The 18,250-nt window shown below is 40.8% G+C and overlaps 1 protein-coding gene and 1 long non-coding RNA gene across 5 annotated transcripts in view; one reads left to right on the top strand and one right to left on the bottom strand.

The window, feature by feature from the left end:
* The window catches only part of LOC133239314 (uncharacterized), a 39,803-nt gene extending 36,921 nt beyond the window's left edge, over nucleotides 1-2,882 (bottom strand). Inside the window, exons 1-2 of one of the 2 annotated variants that reach the window (XR_009733793.1) lie at nucleotides 2,795-2,881; nucleotides 902-971 (exon numbers count right to left, since the gene is read on the bottom strand). This is a non-coding gene — a long non-coding RNA (uncharacterized LOC133239314). Of the gene's footprint in view, nucleotides 1-901; nucleotides 972-2,794 lie in introns of both variants that reach the window. The other variant, XR_009733792.1, reaches the window with a different exon arrangement.
* Nucleotides 2,033-18,250, top strand: part of FBXW4 (F-box and WD repeat domain containing 4) — an 83,433-nt gene continuing 67,215 nt past the window's right edge. The window contains exon 1 of one of the 3 annotated variants that reach the window (XM_061403182.1): nucleotides 2,033-2,928. In XM_061403182.1, coding sequence (XP_061259166.1) covers nucleotides 2,135-2,928 — 794 coding nt within the window. In that variant the 5' untranslated portion in view covers nucleotides 2,033-2,134. The remainder of the gene's footprint in view (nucleotides 2,929-18,250) is intronic. The other 2 variants (XM_061403181.1, XM_061403183.1) reach the window with 2 other exon arrangements.

Raw genomic sequence — 18,250 nt, 5'->3', positions numbered from 1 at the left:
TTTTGGCTTTGCCTTTCTGCATAGTGAGTATTTTGGCTTATTTTGGAAATCAGTAAACCATAAATTTTAGTTCACTTGATCTCCAGTTTGGGTGCAAAAGAAGGTGATATTTTTAAGTGATGGTTTAATTTCTCCAATAATGAGGGCAACATGGGATAAAGAATAAGTTGCATTTGTGTGATTGTGGATTTTAATACTTGATTTAATTAAACAATTTTCTGCGCCTTCAAGTCCTCTACTGAAAACTAGGTACAGTGTGGATGAATTACTTAGTTTTACTCTGTGTAAAGAAATGGTTAAAAAAAAAGTCAAACAGTAAGAAATTACAAACATGTTTAACACAAATCAGAAGACAAAATGTAGGAACCATATGCTATATTCATCTGCTTTCCTTCCAGAGTGGCTCACAGTATACAACTGTAGCAAAATCAATAAATGTTGAGTTGATGATATTACCTCAATATTCAGCATTCCTACCTCAACAGCCTTCTAACAGTATGAAATAAGTAAATATCTTTATAATGATTTCTAAGAGATGGTCTAAATTCTTTAGTTGTACTGAAATGTCATGTCAAATATTGTTTTTAATAAGTAAATCACTGGCTGGAGTTTGGAAATCTTTTTTCTACACAAAGCCTTTGTTGTACCTCCCCCCCACACACACCTTTTGTAGGGTATTTTTTTGTAACAGGATTTGACCTGTAACTATTATTGAGAATTTTCTTAGAGGAGTTCAAAGCATTTTACAGGGATCATCTCATTTATCCCTCGAAAGTAAGGCAGAGGCATTATCTCCACTACAGACTGAGAACACTAAAAGGCCAAGATAGGTGGGGTTTTTTGTTGTTGTTTTGCTAAGATCAAAAAGCTGTTCTAGGGCAAAGCCAGATTCTGGTCTGACCTTGTTACATGATGCTTCTGCGGTGACATAATGCAATGTCCTTCCTCTCTTGGGTCTCTCCTTATGCTACCTGTTGAATAATTTCCAGAGTTGATATTTCATTCATTCTTGCTTCTGAAAATGGATCTTAAGGTGTAAAAACAAAATAAACCCCTAAAACTTTTACTATTAGGGTTTGGGGCACAGGATACTTAGGGATAGGTATCTTTCTCCCCCACCTGCAAATCTTACTGCCTCCACCAGTGCTGTTCAATAGAAAAAATGTGGGCCGCAAATTCAAGTCACATGTATAACTCTAACCTTTCTAGTAGTTACAAAAGTATATTTAGGCCAATGTATCAACATGTATTTAATATAAAACTATTAATACGATAGTTCACATTCTTTATCTTGCATAAGTCTTCAAAATCCGGTGGGTTTTCACACTTCCAGCACACCTCAATTTGGACTAGTCGCATTTTCAATGCCCCTAAGCCATGTATGACTAGAGGAGATAGTATGGGACAGCATGGGACTTCAGTAGACTTTTCTTAGCTCTCCCTTCAAAATGGTACCTTTGTGAATGGGATGGGGGAGCCTGGTGGGCTGCCGTCTATGGGGTCGCACAGAGTTGGACACGACTGAAGCGACTTAGCAGCAGCAGTAGCAGTGTGAATGGAATGAATAGTGTGGGGAAGGGCTCCTGGATGACCTTGGAGAATCCACTTGCACTTGGGTGGTGACTAATAGCTTTACCACTTGATTATCCATGACCAGGGAGTGGATGCAGGATCTAGAGGACTGCAATCTTCCAAAATGTCAAAAATACCAGCTCATTGCTAGAACTGAGGTATATACACCATGTGAGATCCCGGCCTAAGGAACCTGCCGACTTCTAGAGGTGCAGTTCGTGAGGCCCTGGTATATGGCCTGTGGAAAGCAGGCATCAGACGAGGTAGAAGAGGGGTATGAGAGGGGGAAGGCCACCCAAGTGAGCGCTTCTTGAGGGCAGGGCCTCAACCTAGCTGCTGCTTGAAGGCAGAAGCTCCTATGGCCGTCCTAACCAGGCGCTTGGTGGGCCTCACGTGCTAGATGAACGCACGCTGTGTTTCCGGCACACGCTCCGGGAGGCCCGGGGCATGGGAGGGGGGCGCTCTACGGCCCCCGCCCGCACTACGAAGCCGCTCCACGGCCTCGGGTGTGAGGGGCGGGCCCAGGCTTCGGCCCGCGCCGCCCCATGTGACCCGGTCCGGCATGGTGTCGCCTCCTCCCGGGGCGGCGGCTGTGGCGGCGGCTCGGGCTTGGCTCCGCGTCGGGCCGGCCCCGCGGCCGCTCATGGGTAGTCAGGGCGGCGTGGGGCCCCCCGGGAACGGTGGGCCCGGCGAGGGCGAGAGCGGGGAGACGAGAAAACTGCAGGAGGAAGGGAGAGCCGCGAGAGGAAAGCGGAGGAAGGGGAAGGGGAAAGCGGGAGCAGGGCAAGGCGGAAAAGGAAACGGGGCGGAAGGAAAGCCGGAGCCGCCACAGGCGAAGGAGGAAACGGGGCTGGGGGCTGAGGCGGGACCGAGTGCAGGCCTAGGAAAGGCAAGAGAGAGAGGCGGAAGCGTGGAGGAAGGGGCGAGAAGGCTCGTCAGGGGAGATGAGGGGAGCGCAGGGGCGCGAAAGGAGGCCAAAGGGAGAGGTGAGGGGAAGAAGGAGGAATGGAGGGTCAGGACTGGTAGGCGGGAGAGCGCCAGGCCGGCAAGAGCACAGGGACGAGGGGGTCAGGCTTGGGGCCGCCTCGCGGGGACACGGGCGGCCATGGCGACAGCGGCTGAGGAGGAGGCTGCGGCGGCCCGGGAGCCAGCCTGCCGCCCAGCCGCGGGGCCCGTACTCCTGCGCCTGCCGGAGGAGCTGCTGCTGCTCATCTTTTCCTACCTGGACATGCAGGCCCTCGGCCGACTGGCTCAGGTGTGCCGCTGGCTGCGGCGCTTCACCAGCTGCGACCTGCTCTGGCGCCGGATAGCCCGGGCCTCGCTCAACTCCGGCTTCACGCGGCTCGGCACCGACCTGTAAGCGCCCGCCCGCTCCCCGCCCCAGGCCGGCCCGCGTCCCGGGAAAGGGCGGGGCGCCGCGGCCTGGTCGGCCTGGGGCCGTGTCGTACCCTGAATTCCGAGGTCCAAACCCGGCCTCCTCCGACCCCTTCCCGAGCACAGTTCCTCTCGGAGGCCTCCATCTGAGGAAACCTCCCTAGAGCATCTCCCTTAGTCAGCACCCTCTCTGTGGGCAGCTCCTCACAATTAGCCATCTTAAGCACTCTCTTCAGCTGTTAAATGTGTCTTTTCGCAGACGTTGACTGCCTGGGTTCCTCAGGCGGAACTGTGGCTGGTCTGTGGCTTTAGAGGCCTCCTCCCATCCAGGTGTAGGACCCATGTCCCCTATGTGGTCTTTCAGGACGTTTTTATGGACATTCATCCTCTCACTCTCTTCTAAGGATCGTTAGGCTTCTGGGCTCTGATAAAATCAAATATGGAGAACAGGGCTCACACTCCCAAAAAAAAGGTCCCTTGGTCCAAGTGTCAGCGATAATTTATGACTTGATGGAGGCAGAATGACACGCAAAAAGGGTACCTGCTTACGGCAGGGAGTTGGATGATGTATACAGACTGTACGTGAAGGCATGGTATTGGAATTTGGCCTGTTCTTGGTAGGATCTGAAGCCTGTGAATGCAGAACTTAATCATGTAAGCTGTTACATAGGAAAGGGAGAAAATGTGTGGAATTGGAGTAAAAACTTTCTGATAGCACCCAACTCCATCCAATTTGGATTAAAGACATTTAAAAAGATAGTTTTAACACAATATAGCAACATTAAGGAAAGTTGGTTTAAAACATAAAAAGTTATAATATCATCACCTCTAGGCAGCTGTTCAGTTTTAAAAATTGCTTTTCATTTGCACACTTCTTCCCCCACTTAGTTGCTATCCTACTGATCCTAGCAGAATAGGTACATAATGTTTGTGGGCTGTACTATGAGATTAAAAACTTTCCTCTAATATTAGACTTTCATGTTGTATCCAGCTTTTTGCTATCATAGACAACAAGGAAATGAATAATTCAGTGCATTTTTTGGTAACAGCTTTATTGAGATATATCAGATACTGTATAATACATGTCTTTTTGAATTGGTTCCTTAGAATAAATTCTCAAGATTGGCATTATTGAGTCAAAGGTTATGGTTTGTAAAAAGGCAATGTACCAAGTTACAGTGGCACTAGCAGCGATTTCATATAAGAATTTAAAAAATCTTTGCTATTTTAGTGGACATATAATGATATCTCAAAGTTTTGTTATTTTGCCTTCCTTTAGCAGGATAAGTATTTTCCCCTGTGTTTGTTTCACCTATGAGATTGTCTTTTCCAAGTCTTAGTCCATTTATTATTGGGGTACTGACACTACTCTTAGATTCCAGTCCTTGTGGGTCATAGATATTAGGATCTAATCTGTCATCTTTGATGCAAATATCTTCCCCAGTTTGTTCTTTTTATTTCACTGTTTTTAGCCTATAGAAGTTTTAGATTTAAATATATCAGAATATGTCAGTTTTTGTGTGATTTTTTAAATCTTTCCTTCCCCTTCCAAAACTGAGAAATTTGTGATTTCTCCCACAGACATAATACATCTTCTCTTTGACATTCTGCTGGTTTTCCTATAATTTGATTTTTAAGAATTGTCAACACTTTCATCAATATCACTTTTCTTTTGGTGTAAGGGCCCTGAATTCAACTTTCTTTTTTTCTAAACAGTTACCTAGTTACCACTAAACTTTTTGTTACGTAATTCATATCTTTCCCTTTAGAAAGACAAAATAATTTGTTTTAGAAAGCTTACTTTGTATGATACCATGAGGAAAATCTTTCCTGAATTGTCTTTGTAAAAGTATTATTGAATTTTCAATTTGTAATTTCTTTTGAAAATGACCATGCTCGAATAAAAATGTAGCCAAACTAGAAAGCTTACTTTGACAGATATTAACTTTATATATCTATGTGTATATATAGTCACATATACATACATATATGTATGTATGTATATTGGGTCTATATCTGAACTCTTATTTTGTTCCACTGATGTATTTTTCCATTTCCATTCTAAGTATTGTTGCCTTTGATAGAGTATAATATCTGTTAGGGTTAAATTTTCCTTGTTGGATTTGTGATTTGTGTGTGTGTGAGAATGTGACATCTCCATTCTCATTCAGCCCCCTAGCAAAAAAAAATTCTGTGCCTTTTCAAAAGTTTCTGTGGATTTCACTGTAAAGTAACTACATATCTGTTATTATTCCTAAATATGCTTTTCTTTTTTTTTGGTGTAACTGCAATCTCTTTTTTCAGTATGTTTTCCAGCTGGATATGATTAATAATGTCCAGGATTGCTAAAATCTTTTGGAAATTTTGAACCTTATTGTTTTAACTTTTATTATTTCTAGTATGATTTTGTTGTTGATAATAATGATTTTCTGGGATTTGGGGTGCATATAAGTCTTGTTACTTTCATTTTGTTAAAAGAATTTTTTAAAATATACATATATTTGTTTATTTTGGCTGTGCTGGGTCTTTGTTGCTGCATGGGCTTCTCCTGTTGCAGAGCACAGGCTCTAGGGCTTTTGTAATTGTTGAACGGGGCCTCCAGAGCAGAGGTTCAGTAGTTGCAGCACACGGGCCTTGTTGCCCTGCCAGGTTTGGGATCTTCCCAGACTAGGGACTGAACCAGTGTCTCTTGCATTGCAAGGTGGATTCTTAACCACTGGACCACCAGGGAAGCCCATCTTCATTTCTTACAACGAAAAACTCTTTCAGAGAACATAGCAGTTGACCTAGAAGAGCAGTTGTCTGAAATGCCTAAACCCAATCCAGCCACGGCAAAATTTGGCTTTCTTGCTCTCCTTATAGATGAGATTGGGCACTTTCAAGGTGGTATGGCCATAGACTGCTCTCCTTATAGAGACTGAATGAACAAATGAAAGAATTTATGTTTATTTTTCTTTCCTTTTCAAGTGCTCTGGGAGATAATGTGAATGAGTGTGCATTCTGTAAGTGATAATAACAAAATGAAAATGAGTTTACAGTATAAAGTGCATCGAGACTGCCAGGTGATTTGGCTTTGTTATTTTTTAGCCACATATTTTGATTTCCTGCCTGTGTCCTAGGATGTGGTATCGCCAGCCTTCTAGGAAGTTGTTTTACCATAACACTTGCTAAAGAGCAGGGTCATGCTCATGTTTTCTGAGTTGAGGGGGAAAGTTATGCGTGTTACAGCAGGTGGAGAGAATGTTTACCAGTGTGGTCTGTTTTTGGACAGCTGCAGAGACATGATAACCCACCAAGAGGGGTGGTGATCATCCCTGGAGGGAGATGGCGTGTGCCCCAGTCATCTTAGGGCATTAGGGAGCCTGGGCCCAAAGTTCAGTGAAAGTATGGCTGTTCGGATTGTGGCAGGGCTGTAGTTCGTATTTTTAATTAAAAAATGTGCTAATTAACTGCACACTGGACAGTAGGACAAGTTTTTATAAGCACAAAACTTCATTTTATGAGAAGCCACACTTCACTGCCCCAGAGTTTTATTATCTATAAAGAATGAGAGTAACATAGCCAGTAAAATGAGGCTTAACCATTGTAATGTGTTAGTGATAGCACAGAGTTCAGCACATAGTAGGCACTCAGTAAATTGTTGTAAAATGGAACTTTCAAGTTGTGTGGCTTCACCTCTAGTCAGTCTGTATTTAGCAAAAGTGGAGATGGTTTGACATAGAGAGGCTGCCTAAAGACAGAAGGTGGGGGAAAACACATACATGGCTGAATCTCTCTCACCTGTCCTGAATGTTTTTGGAAACATGACAGCAGAAGCTGTGGGCTTTAGGGTCTGCTCTCCCTGCCGAAGAGCCTCCTGAATTCTCAGAAACACAAACTGCTAAGGTTTACTGACCTTCCGGCCCAGGGCAAGTCCCATTCAGTTTGGCTCTTCCTAACTGATCATAGCTTTGTTGAGTAAGATGAACTGCTTTGGTTCCTTGTGATTTGTTAATGGTCTTATACTTGTGCTTGAAGGCATTTTGGCCACTTTGAAACCACAAACAAATAATTTGCTTCCCTTTAGGCCTCTTGCCCTACCAGTGAACACTGGGAGGTTTCCTGAGCTTTTCTTTTTTTTTAAGTGGACACAAAGACAGTTTAAGTCAGTCATCTGGTTTAAAATCAGTTTTATTTGAAAGTTTTATGAATCCTGGGGGAATAGAAATATCTTTAATATAAAAATCAAGGAAATGTTTCATATAGCAATCTTTTAAGTTTTCCCTAAAGAGTAGAGTCAAAACTAAGCTAGTTCAGTCTTCAAGAACAAAACAATGAAATTTAACTCTGTCAGTTTATAATATAGGCTAAATGCAAGAAGTTAGAAAGTATGACAGGTGGAAGAGCAAAGGTGCTAACTGTAAATTCAGACACTGTAAGTTAACAAAAGCTAGGAATGGAAAGAAAAAAGTATACCCGTGTATGTAAATCTATTAAAAAAATACTTTTGCTGTCTTATATTAAATACTTTTACCTCTCTTGATCGTCTCTCTCCTAAAGTAAGTCCTGTATGTTTTCAAACTTGAGTTTTATTTCAAATATCCCTTGAGCATTACCTGGGTTCTCTCTTGCGTTTGCCTGTCATAGATTTGCCTAGAATTAACAATAGATGTTTAGGGAGTCAGGCTCTGAAGTGTTTGCCCTGGCATGTACATTCATTCCTTAGCCAGGGTCTTGTAGGCTTGGAGCTCTTTGAGGCCGAGGGACTGGGGTATCTATTTCAGTGATGATTAACGTCCAAAGTGGTGAGATGGACACAGATAAGCAGAGTGTGTTTGTTTGTTTTAAAATGATTGCACCTAAGAGCATTTTTTTGACCCAGAAAGCATAAAGTTTCCTAACTGAACAGAAAAGACATTGCTCACTGGTTACTTTCAAGGCCTAAACAGTGATTTTCAGAAAACAATTAGCAACTTAAAGTAACTTCAGTTCTCTCTTTCACCTTTCTGCGGTACCTAGAAAGCAATCACTTGTTCTCCAGTTCACTGAAAGGTTTCATATATGAATGTATTTATTTTCAACTTTTTGGAAAGGCCTTGTTTTGAATGGTTTCGTGAGTTAATAAAAGTGAGTTCAGTTTACATATTTGAAATAAATAAAGCAATACACCTGTGGAAGCAGGAAATGGTCTAGTGCAGTCAGTACCTCCAAATGCAAACTGGAGGACTTTCCTTCAAGACTGAGAATATGGAAGCTGTTTATCTCCTTTCCAGTCTTGTAAGACTCGAACAGTAGGGGATGACTCTCCTAACTTTCAAGGCAGAATCATGGAGAATCCCAAAGTCCTCATAATCTACAAGATAAACAGTTCATGTTGGAATGAAATCTCTGCAAGTATTTCAATACTCTGTTTCTCACTTTCAGTTTTCTATGTCTAACCCCTTCATCTTAGGTAAAGATTGTGCTTGAGCTGCTTGAAATCAGACTGGCAACGAGGTTACTGATGAAGCATACACATTTAAAAAAAATTATTTTTAAGTGTTTGACATAGAAAGGAATTATCTTTGTGTGGCAGCTTAACTTTAACTCTGGAGTAACCCTGGCACTGAATTAGTTTCTGGTCCTAACTGAGAACCATGGAACAGGGAGAATTTCAGGTTGACTCTTCTTGAGGCCAGGCTCCAATAACTTTTGAATATTGAAGATGAGATTGACTGTTTGGAAAAACAAGGAGAAAGTTGAGTTTTGAATTTTCAGTGAAAATTGACATGCCCCCACACTCTGATCTACAGAAACAGATTTTTGATAAACTCCAGAATTTATCTCAGGTGTGCCGGCCATCAGATGAAGTTGAGAATCCAAAGATTTGGTTTATTCTTGAGAAAAGTCCTTTTTATTTAGCAGTCTTGCTCAGATTTGAACAAGTATTAGAATTTAAGGTGTAATCAGTAGAGGCAAGATGTTTGTTCTAATTAAGAATATGTTTATGAATTTTGAATTATGTAAAGGTTTCACCTGTGTCTAAAACTGAGTATGAGACTGTCTGGAGAAAGAATTTATCTCTTGTTAGAGGTTTGACTCCCTTGTCTCAACTTGAAGTCAGTTTTTCATTATATCCAATTGTCCACATTGCCCTCCCTGAAAGTCTGGGCCACCCAATGGGCCCCTGTGTCTGGCCCTCTTTAGCCCACAATTAATTGCCAGTACATTCTTTCTTCTTCTCCTTCTTTTTTGGTATTTGACATGAGCTCAAATTGCTGAGAAAGGTGACAACTGTGAAATGAAGACAGGGCATGGAGACACCTTAAAAAATACATGCAAAGGCCACTAAATGACAAGAGCAGACTGCCAGGCTCTTTCAAAACATCACCATGTCTGTTGACTTTCCATTCCTTGTTCGCAGCACAAAATTGGAGGTCAAAGAATCATAGGAGTTAGAGATGGAAAAGACATTTGGGGTCAGCCAGTTCATGCCTCCACCTTCTCCTGCCCCTGATTCCAAATCATTCCTTGCATTATATTTTCTCCCCCAGCTCTTGTACAGTTTTCACGGTCTTCACTCAACCCCGGCTGTCACCTTTGGGGAATGATGCTGGAGGCTCTGTCCAGTTTCTCCTCAGCAGAGAGAGATATTGCCTGTGCCCCCAGTTGACATTCATGAACTTCTTTGTTGGTGGTCTCAGCTGAGAGGCTGAAGGCTAACTGGAAGTTTCTCTGCTGCCTGGCAAGGGGGCTTTTCTAGACAGAACTGAGGTGTATTTAGTGTAGATGATGTTGGGAAAGGGGAAAAGGGCTGGGGTACAGTGCAACTTTACCATTGCTGACTTTGTTCCTTGACTTTTTTGTAGGAAGGTTCTTGACCTGAAAGGAGGTGTGTGTGTGTGTGTGTGTGTGTGTGTGTGTGTGTGTGTGTGCGCGTGCGTGCACGTGTGCTGTATGCACACCTAAGGAATGTAGTATTTTGGAGGTGGACAGAGACAAGGATATATTACTGAGTGGGAGTTTGATAAGAACCCTAACTTGGATATTAGCAGGTTAAACTAGCCAAAAATGCTAGTGAAGAAGTAGATGATTATTTTAAGAACATGTTAAGAAAGAATTAGGTATTAGAAGTGCCAGCTTAAGAGTCAAGTTGAGGAGGACAGTTGGGCTGGAGACCAGTATTTTGGGCCAGGGAACACTTGCTTTTGGGATCTCCCCTTTAAGAAAGTAGAAAAAGGGCTGTCTTGTGTTCACTGACTGCATGGTTTGGCAGGGGGAATGGTCATTTTTAGAGGCAGCTTTGGAAGGTTACCCCCAGCTCCCCCTCTTATTCCAGCAGCTGTTGGGAGCAGTCCAAAGGGGGTATTATATTTCTTCTGGTAACTCTGCCAAGAATGAGAGGAAATCCACAATCTGTGGGCTTTTTGCGGGGATGGGGATGGGGTGGCAGGTGATGGGACAGGGAAATTAAATTGTTTTATAGTAAATATGTTGAGATACTTTTCCTGGAAAGCTGTTGCACTGAAAGGAAAGCTATTTCCCCTGCTCACTAGCTCTGTAATGGGTTCTTTCTCTGTAGAGAAAGGGAAATAGTCTTCTGCTGGTGCTGCCTTTTCTTTCTTCCCTGTAGATCCAGGGAATCGTCCCTGACCTCCTATGTTTCTTTGAATTTCATTTAGGAAGTCCATGTTGAAAAGGTGAGTCAAGATTCAGATACAGGTGGTGTGTGTGACTAACGGGCCTCCCTCCAGAAGTGAGTTACTAAAGGAGAGCCTCTCTTCATCCCTTATCTTGGCTGCGGTCTGACTTTATCATAATGGCCTAGCAACTGGTGATGTAAAAACATTCTGGGTGGCGTCTGGTTCATGTTCTCTCCATCTCTTCATCCAGGCTGCAGGGGCACCAGCGATTTTGAAGCCTGGCCACTTGGGCTGAGAACCTGTTTTGGTGATTAATATGGAACACAATCACAAGATTAAAAACAATAAAAAAATAACCCTGGGAAGCAGAGCAGTATAATTATTCCTCGCATTTCAGATGGGGAGCCCAGGGAAAAGTCATTGTGATGATATGAGAACCAAGTTCACTTCTGAGTCTGGTAGTGCCTGATTCATGACTCAGAAGATGGCCTGTTCACAAAAAATAGTGGCATCTTTCTTGCTGTTGTTTATTGTTAGAAAGTGCTAGATCAGCCTTTCTGAAAGCTGTATTGTGGGATTCTTAAAAAACTGATTCTGTGATTAAAAGAGTATGGGAAATGCTGTGCTTCATATCCCCTCTTTTGAGAGCTCACAATGCCCACTGGTAAGTTAAAGGAAGTCCTGTACAAGAGAGACCTGTTTACTTTTGTTTCAGCATTGTCCAAAATGTTTTGGACATCAAATTCTTCTTTCTCCCACTTAATATCTTCTAATGTCTTGCATAATACAAACACTGATCAAGTGCCCTGCAAATTTAGATCTTGACCAATAGCAGAAGGAAATGAATGTGAACACGGTCTTAAATCCTAAACCCACATAAAGAATCAGGGTTATGCCCATTGCTTTGGACAACTTTGACATGTGAGTGCCACATTAAGATACTTCATCTGCTCAGATTCCTTTCCTTGAGCCTCTCTAGCATAAGAATTTGGTGGCCTTGGTTGAATTTCTGAAGATGTGGTATTTTGTACATTTTTAGGAAAGGCCTTTGGAGCTTGAAGGTAGTGTGTCTAGGCTCTTGAAAAATCTGTAAGTCTTGTTGAAAGTGTGACTTGCCAAAGGGAGAACTGTACTTTTGAGAACTTGCTTAAGCAGTTCCTAGGCAGTATCTATCAAAATACCTATTATACTGGGAACAAGGTTCTTACCTTTTGTGTCTAAGACATATTTTTGTGTGATAGAACTTTTGATAGTACATTAAAGGATTAAAAGATGAATGTCTTCTTTTAAAAAAGCTGGCTTCAGAAAGTTGAAAAACCTGTCCATTTACTTGCTTTGGTATGTTAATGTCTGAGTAGAACTGTTTACTGCCCTGACCTTGTACTCTTATATCTTTAGAGGTTAAGTTCATGTATGTTGCTTTGAACATGCAGTCTTTTTTTTTTTTTTTTTGGTAGCAAATTGTGTCATAAGCTGTATTGTGGCTCAGCAGTTTGTCTGACGGATGTTTTCATAAAAATGTGGATCTTTGGTTGAGTGAAAATAAGGTCTATAAATCATTAAAAAATTTATAGCAGACTTATTTAAGGTTCCTGGTATATCACTGCTCTGAAGCATACTAGTTGAGATCCACTTTTAGAAGTACTGAGAGTTTTAAGACTCAATTTTGTGGAAATTATGACTGTGTTGGACAACTGAGGCATACAGCTATGCAAAGCTAACAATGCCATAGTTTACGGTAGGTTCAGTCTAAGGGTTCACATGAGAGAGAGAAGAATGTTGGAGGAGTCAGGGAAGTAGCGGCTTAAAGCTGGATTTTGAAGAATGAATGGATTTGACTAGGTCCCAAAGTGGAAAGTAAGCATTTGTTGGGGACAAAGGTAGGCTGGTCTGGCAATATAGGAGAAGATATGGGGATAGGAATGTAAAAGAGATATGGCTTGGTGGGAGTTCAGTTGTGGAGTGTGAAGCCCTGGGAAATGAGGTTGAACAAGTATGGGGAGCTGACACTTGGAGGCCTTTCAAGGGATATGTGGGTCTGCTCCATGCTCTCCTTGTGCTCTCTGTCCTGTCGTCGTGCTGGGCATGTTCTCTGTAATCTCACTTCACCTTGGGTCTTGAGGCTGTTCCCTATTCCTGGCCTGAAGGATAAGAGTTTAACACAATATATGGTTTTTCATTGATTTAATTTGAACCTTAATTATAGACCTCTGCTCCTGAGGCCATTGGAGGATTTAGTGTAACATATGTATGAAGGAAGAGTTAGAAGCTTCTTGTCTTGGACTGTTTAAATACTTGTGTATACATTAAAGCGAAAGTCTTAGTCTTGGTAGGAGCACTGGTAGGCACAGGCTGTATGGGGGAAATCTGCTTACCAGTGAGCAAAAAGAGCAAAGAATTGAGAAAATGTTGAATTAAAACTCCAAGCCCCAGGCATCATTTTGCATAGTCCTGTCCCCGCTCCTTAGCCCAGTGCCCCTTGAGATGGCCTTGTTCTGTGCTTGTGGACAGATACCCTCCTCTCCTGAATTCCCAAGGCAGCAAGATGTTATATTTATGGAAATCATGTCAGTCAGCAGCAGGTAGGTAGCATGCATGGTATCAAGGGGAATCAAACTTCCAAGGTGAGCCAGAGAGGGAAATTGATTTGTGATCCAGGAGGTTTCTGATCTCAGAGACTGTGTGGATATGACTTCTCTAGTATACTCACACCTCCCCTCTTCATCCCTCAGCCATTTTTCTTCAAATTTGGTTTATTTGTTTGCTTTTGGTTTGGAGTGTGAATGAGGAGAGGTGAAATGAAAGGGAACTCTAGATAACTGCCTAGATTAATTTCTGTCTCTCTGGACTCACTGTTGCCAAGATTCTAAGGGGCCTGATAGCTTACTGTGGGTGCATGTTGTGTTGTTTTTGTTTAAAATAGGTCATGCACCCAGGAATGCAGTCGAACTATAATGGTGACTAAGTGCCGGAAAGCTGAGAGGGAGGGGGGCCAAGTGGAAAAATGAGCCTGAGGCAAGAGAAAAGAGGGCTGGGAAAATGGAAGTTCCACCAGGCCCACAGGCCAGGTTAGAGATTTCTCCATGCATTAACAGCTGCGCCAGAGGTTTATTTACAGGGCACTAATAATTTTGGGGGGAGCACCCCCACTTTACACCACTAACTGTCAAAGGAACAGCCAACCGGAGAGCGTTTCTGGGATGGGAAGCAAGAGTCCCTGCTGAATTGCTCCTGTCTTTTCAATCTCTTTGGATGCCTTGTTCTACCAACTCCCTTTAACTAGCCTGTGATAGGTCCCCACAGGGAGGGAGGGCTACTTGTTTTCAGAGAGAGAAATTTTTTTTTTATTCCTCCTGATTTTTCAAGTGCTAAAGCCAGTAAGAATATACATATGATTTGGCCACCAACTAGGTAGGGAAATTAACCATCAGGAAGAATCGAACAAACAAAAGGGATTAAAAAAAAAAACTGTGTTAAGCTGCTTTTAGCAGAGTGGTACTGTTTCTCACTATTTCTCAAGTGAAAGCCAAGTGGAACATTTTTTTAGAGTTGAAATTTGTTTTGAAGGGCCAGAGCCAAGTAGTTTGATTATGTTGTTGTTTGTGGGAGAGGATGCCTGCACCTGCCGCTTGGTAGCAGCTTCTAAAGTTCAACTTTGAAAGTTTCTTGCTGCTGTGATCAGGCCCTCAGGGCAGTGTTTTGTTTGACCTTTAGTAAAGTGTCACCAAATGGCATTTAAGTGACCAGGGAGATGAGAGAAATATTGTCCTTATCCTAATTCAGGAAGTATATTGATTCTTTCCCCTTTATTTCCTTCTTGTATGATCCAGAATATTCAATTTTTGGTTTCACCTTTACCTACTAACTTAGAGCTAAAACTGAGGACCATAAAAGACAGTTAACAGGATGGACCAAAACAACTGAAGTGTTAGTGAAAAAGATTAGACTTGCTGTTAAACTTTATCTCCAAGTCTGTCCCAGATATGAAAGAGGAGATTGTTCATAGCTAACCTCAGTTTTCTAACCATCTAGCAGTAGTGTAGATTGCTATGTAGAGATGTGAGACTGAAGACTGTGTTCACCCAGTGGAAGAATTCAGTAATATATTTTAGCTTTAACATGTGTGTACCCAAATCCTAATCATTCAGCCTGACTTTAAAAGAATAATTTCTAAGAGATGTAATTAAATTAGAAAAATAAATGATTATTAGATTAGCTATAGTGATGTTACCATTTGTCAATATAAACTACTACTGTATATAAAAAATAAATAACCTTTTTCATAGTGATTTGTAACTTATCTGTTATTTTGTGTTAGTTGTCATTTTAAAATATCACAATTGCATGAAATACTGTCCTTATTTCATATGTGCAGAAAATGGACAATAGAAAAATTAGGTAACCAAGGTTGTAAGAGGCAGGACTGGGGCTCGGATAAGTTTCCTACATTTGCATACTGTGCCTGTCTCACAACTTCATTTAATCTATTAGTTAAATGAAACTCAATAAAAAGGTTAAAGGTAAAATGAAAAGACCAAACTATCAACAGTTATGTGATGCATATTAAAAAGAAATACTCACTTCCTAAAACTCCATCTGTTTACCTCTTCTGAACTATTTATGGATACATAGTTTTATGTAGTGTTTTTATAAATTAGACTTTATTTTAAAATTACCACTATTGTTATAGTAATATCCAAAATGTTTTGCAGTGTTCACATTTGTCATTTCTCATAGCCATATTTATTCTATTGCATTAGTATACCATTTTCCCCCACAGATAGACATTTGGGCTATTTCTAGATTTTAGCTCTTAATATACAGCTATAACTACAAATATCTTTGTAAAAAATATTTTTCTTTTGAATTATTTCTTTGTGAGACAGTGTTGGGAATGCTGGGTCGGAAGCTGTCCTGTAACAACTTTTCTTGACAGAGTTCCTTTCTGGAAGACTGTACTAGCAAGCCACCAGCAATATGTAAACAAACCCAAACCCTTTTATCAAACCAAAGCTAGCATGTGATTTTTCCACTTAATAGATGTGAGGTGGTACTTTATTAATTGTTTTAATGTGCATGTTTGTAAACTCTTATTGTTTCAGGATGTTTCTGCAGTGTTTATCATGTGAACACTGTGTGCCTGTTCTTATCTGCTATTGGATATTGATGACTGGGTATCGGAGACAGGCTGTTATCCTGATAGATTTTTATCAGTCCCCTAAAAGCTTTAGGGATAAAACTTGTACTCATAGCATTAATTGTTAGCCTTCCCTTACTATGTTACTTTCATTTTGTTCTTTTTTTTCCTTCTATGCAGTATGTAAAATTTAAATACTTAAAAACCTTCTAGTTAAAATCTTTTAAATTTACTCTTTCATTTTGGGAAAATATACATATGATATGAGATGAGAATTTTTGCTCTATTGATATCTATCCAGTTTTATCAAGAGCATTATTATTTTAATGAATGTTTTTATCTTTACCAAAATATTACATTGTAGAAAAATTGGGAAATAACATAAAAACACAAAGAAAAAAGTAAAAACACCCAAAGTTGGCTACCCAAAGTTGACTATTTTAGAGTCTATTCTAGGCATGTATATTTTTCTTCTTTCCTTTCTTTCTAGTAAGGCTGGGAGATGTTATACAAACCCAACAGCCCTAATTAAGTAGTGATTTCTTTCCTTACTTTACTTTGTTGCATATTAAATTCCTATCAGTTTGGATCGTTTCTGGCAAAGATTGACATGAAATAATGGATATATAAAAATCAAAATGTCTACATGGAAAAAATACTATGAAGTAAAATAAAATAGTAAATTAGGAAAAGATTGACATCACAGAATATATAAAGAGCCTTTACAAACACACAAGTAAAAGACCATAAGCCTAATTGGAAGAGGAACAAAGAACATCGATGAGCATTTCGTAGAAGAAATGGCTTTCAGACATGACCAGATATATTCAGTCTTAGCCATAATTAGAAAAAATACATGTTTGAACAACAGGGAGGAATCTTTTTTTGCTTCTTAGAATGGCAAAAGATAAAAAGAAATTTTAAAAGTTTTAAAGGAAAGATATACCCATCTGAATGCAGAGTTCCAAAGAATAGCAAAGAAAGATAAGAAAGCCTTCCTCAGTGACCAATGCAAAGAAATAGAGGAAAACAATAAAATGGGAAAGATAAGAGATCTCTTCAAGATGTTAAGAGATACCAGGGGAACATTTCATGCAAAGATGGGCACAATAAAGGACAGAAACGGTATGAACCTAACAAAAGCAGAAAATATTAAGAAGAAGTGGCAAGAATACACAGAAAAACTGTACAAAAAAGATCTTAATGACCCATATAACTATGATGGTGTGATCACTCAGCTAGAACCAGGCATCCTGGAATCTGAAGTCAAGTAGACCTTTGAAAGCGTAACTACGAACAAAGCTAGTGGAGGTGATGAAATTCCAGCTGAGCTATTTCAAGCCCTAAAAGATGATGCTGTGAAAGTGCTGCACTGAGTATGCCAGCAAATGTGGAAAACTCAGCAGTGGCCACAGGACTGGAAAAGGTCAGTTTTCATTCCAATCCCAAAGAAAGGCAATGCCAAAGAATGTTCAAACTATCACACAATTGCACTCATCTCACATGCTAGCAAAGTAATGCTCAAAATTCTCCAAGCAAGGCTTCAGTGGTACGTGAGCTGAGAACATCCAGATGTTCAAGCTGGATTTAGAAAAGGCAGAGGAACCAGAGATCAAATTGCCAACATCCATTGGATCATAGAAAAGGCAAGAGAATTCTAGAAAAACATCTACTGCTTTATTGATTATGCCAAAGCCTTTGACTGTGTGGATCACAACAAACTGTGGAAAATTCTGAAAGCGATGGGAATATCAGACCACCTGACCTGCCTCCTGAGAAATCTGTATGCAGGTGAAGAAGCAACAGTTAGAACCATATGTGGAGCAACAGACTGGTTCCAAATAGGGAAAGTAGTACATCAAGGCTGTATATTGTTACCCTGCTTATTTAACTTCTGTGCAGAGTACATCATGTGAAATGCCGGGCTGGATGAAGCACAAGCTGGAATCAAGATTGCCGGGGGAAATACCAACAACTTAAGATATGCAGATAACACCATCCTTATAGCAGAAAGCAAAGAGGAACTGAAGAGCCTGTTGATGAAAGTGAAAGAAGAAAGTGAAAAAAATGGGCTTAAAATTCAACATTCAAAAAATGAAGATCATGACATCTGGTCCCATCACTTCAGGCAATTAGATGGGGAAAAAATGTAAGCAGTGACAGACTTTATTTTCTTGGGCTCCAAAATCACTGCAGATGGTGACTATAGCCATAAAATTAAAAGACACTTACTCCTTGGAAGAAAAGCTATGACCAACCTAGACAGCATATTAAAAAGGTCTGTCTAGTCAAAGGTATGGTTTTTCCAGTAGTCATGTATGGATGTGAGAGCTGGACCATAAAGAAGGCTGAGTGCTGAAGAACTGATGCTTTTGAACTGTGGTGTTGGACAAGATTCTTGAGAGCCCCTTGGACTGTAAGGAGATCAAACCAGTCAATCCTAAAGGAAATCAGTCCTGAATATTCATTGGAAGAACTGATGCTAAAAAAAAAAAAAAAAAAAAAGAACTGATGCTGAAGCTCCAATGCTTTGGCCTCCTGATTCAAAGAACTGATTCATTGGAAA

The sequence above is a fragment of the Bos javanicus genome, chromosome 26 (genome assembly GCF_032452875.1).
Source record: "Bos javanicus breed banteng chromosome 26, ARS-OSU_banteng_1.0, whole genome shotgun sequence".
Taxonomy (NCBI): domain Eukaryota; kingdom Metazoa; phylum Chordata; class Mammalia; order Artiodactyla; family Bovidae; genus Bos; species Bos javanicus.
Note: the sequence above shows the minus strand (reverse complement) of the source record. Positions and strands in the feature narration are given on the sequence as shown.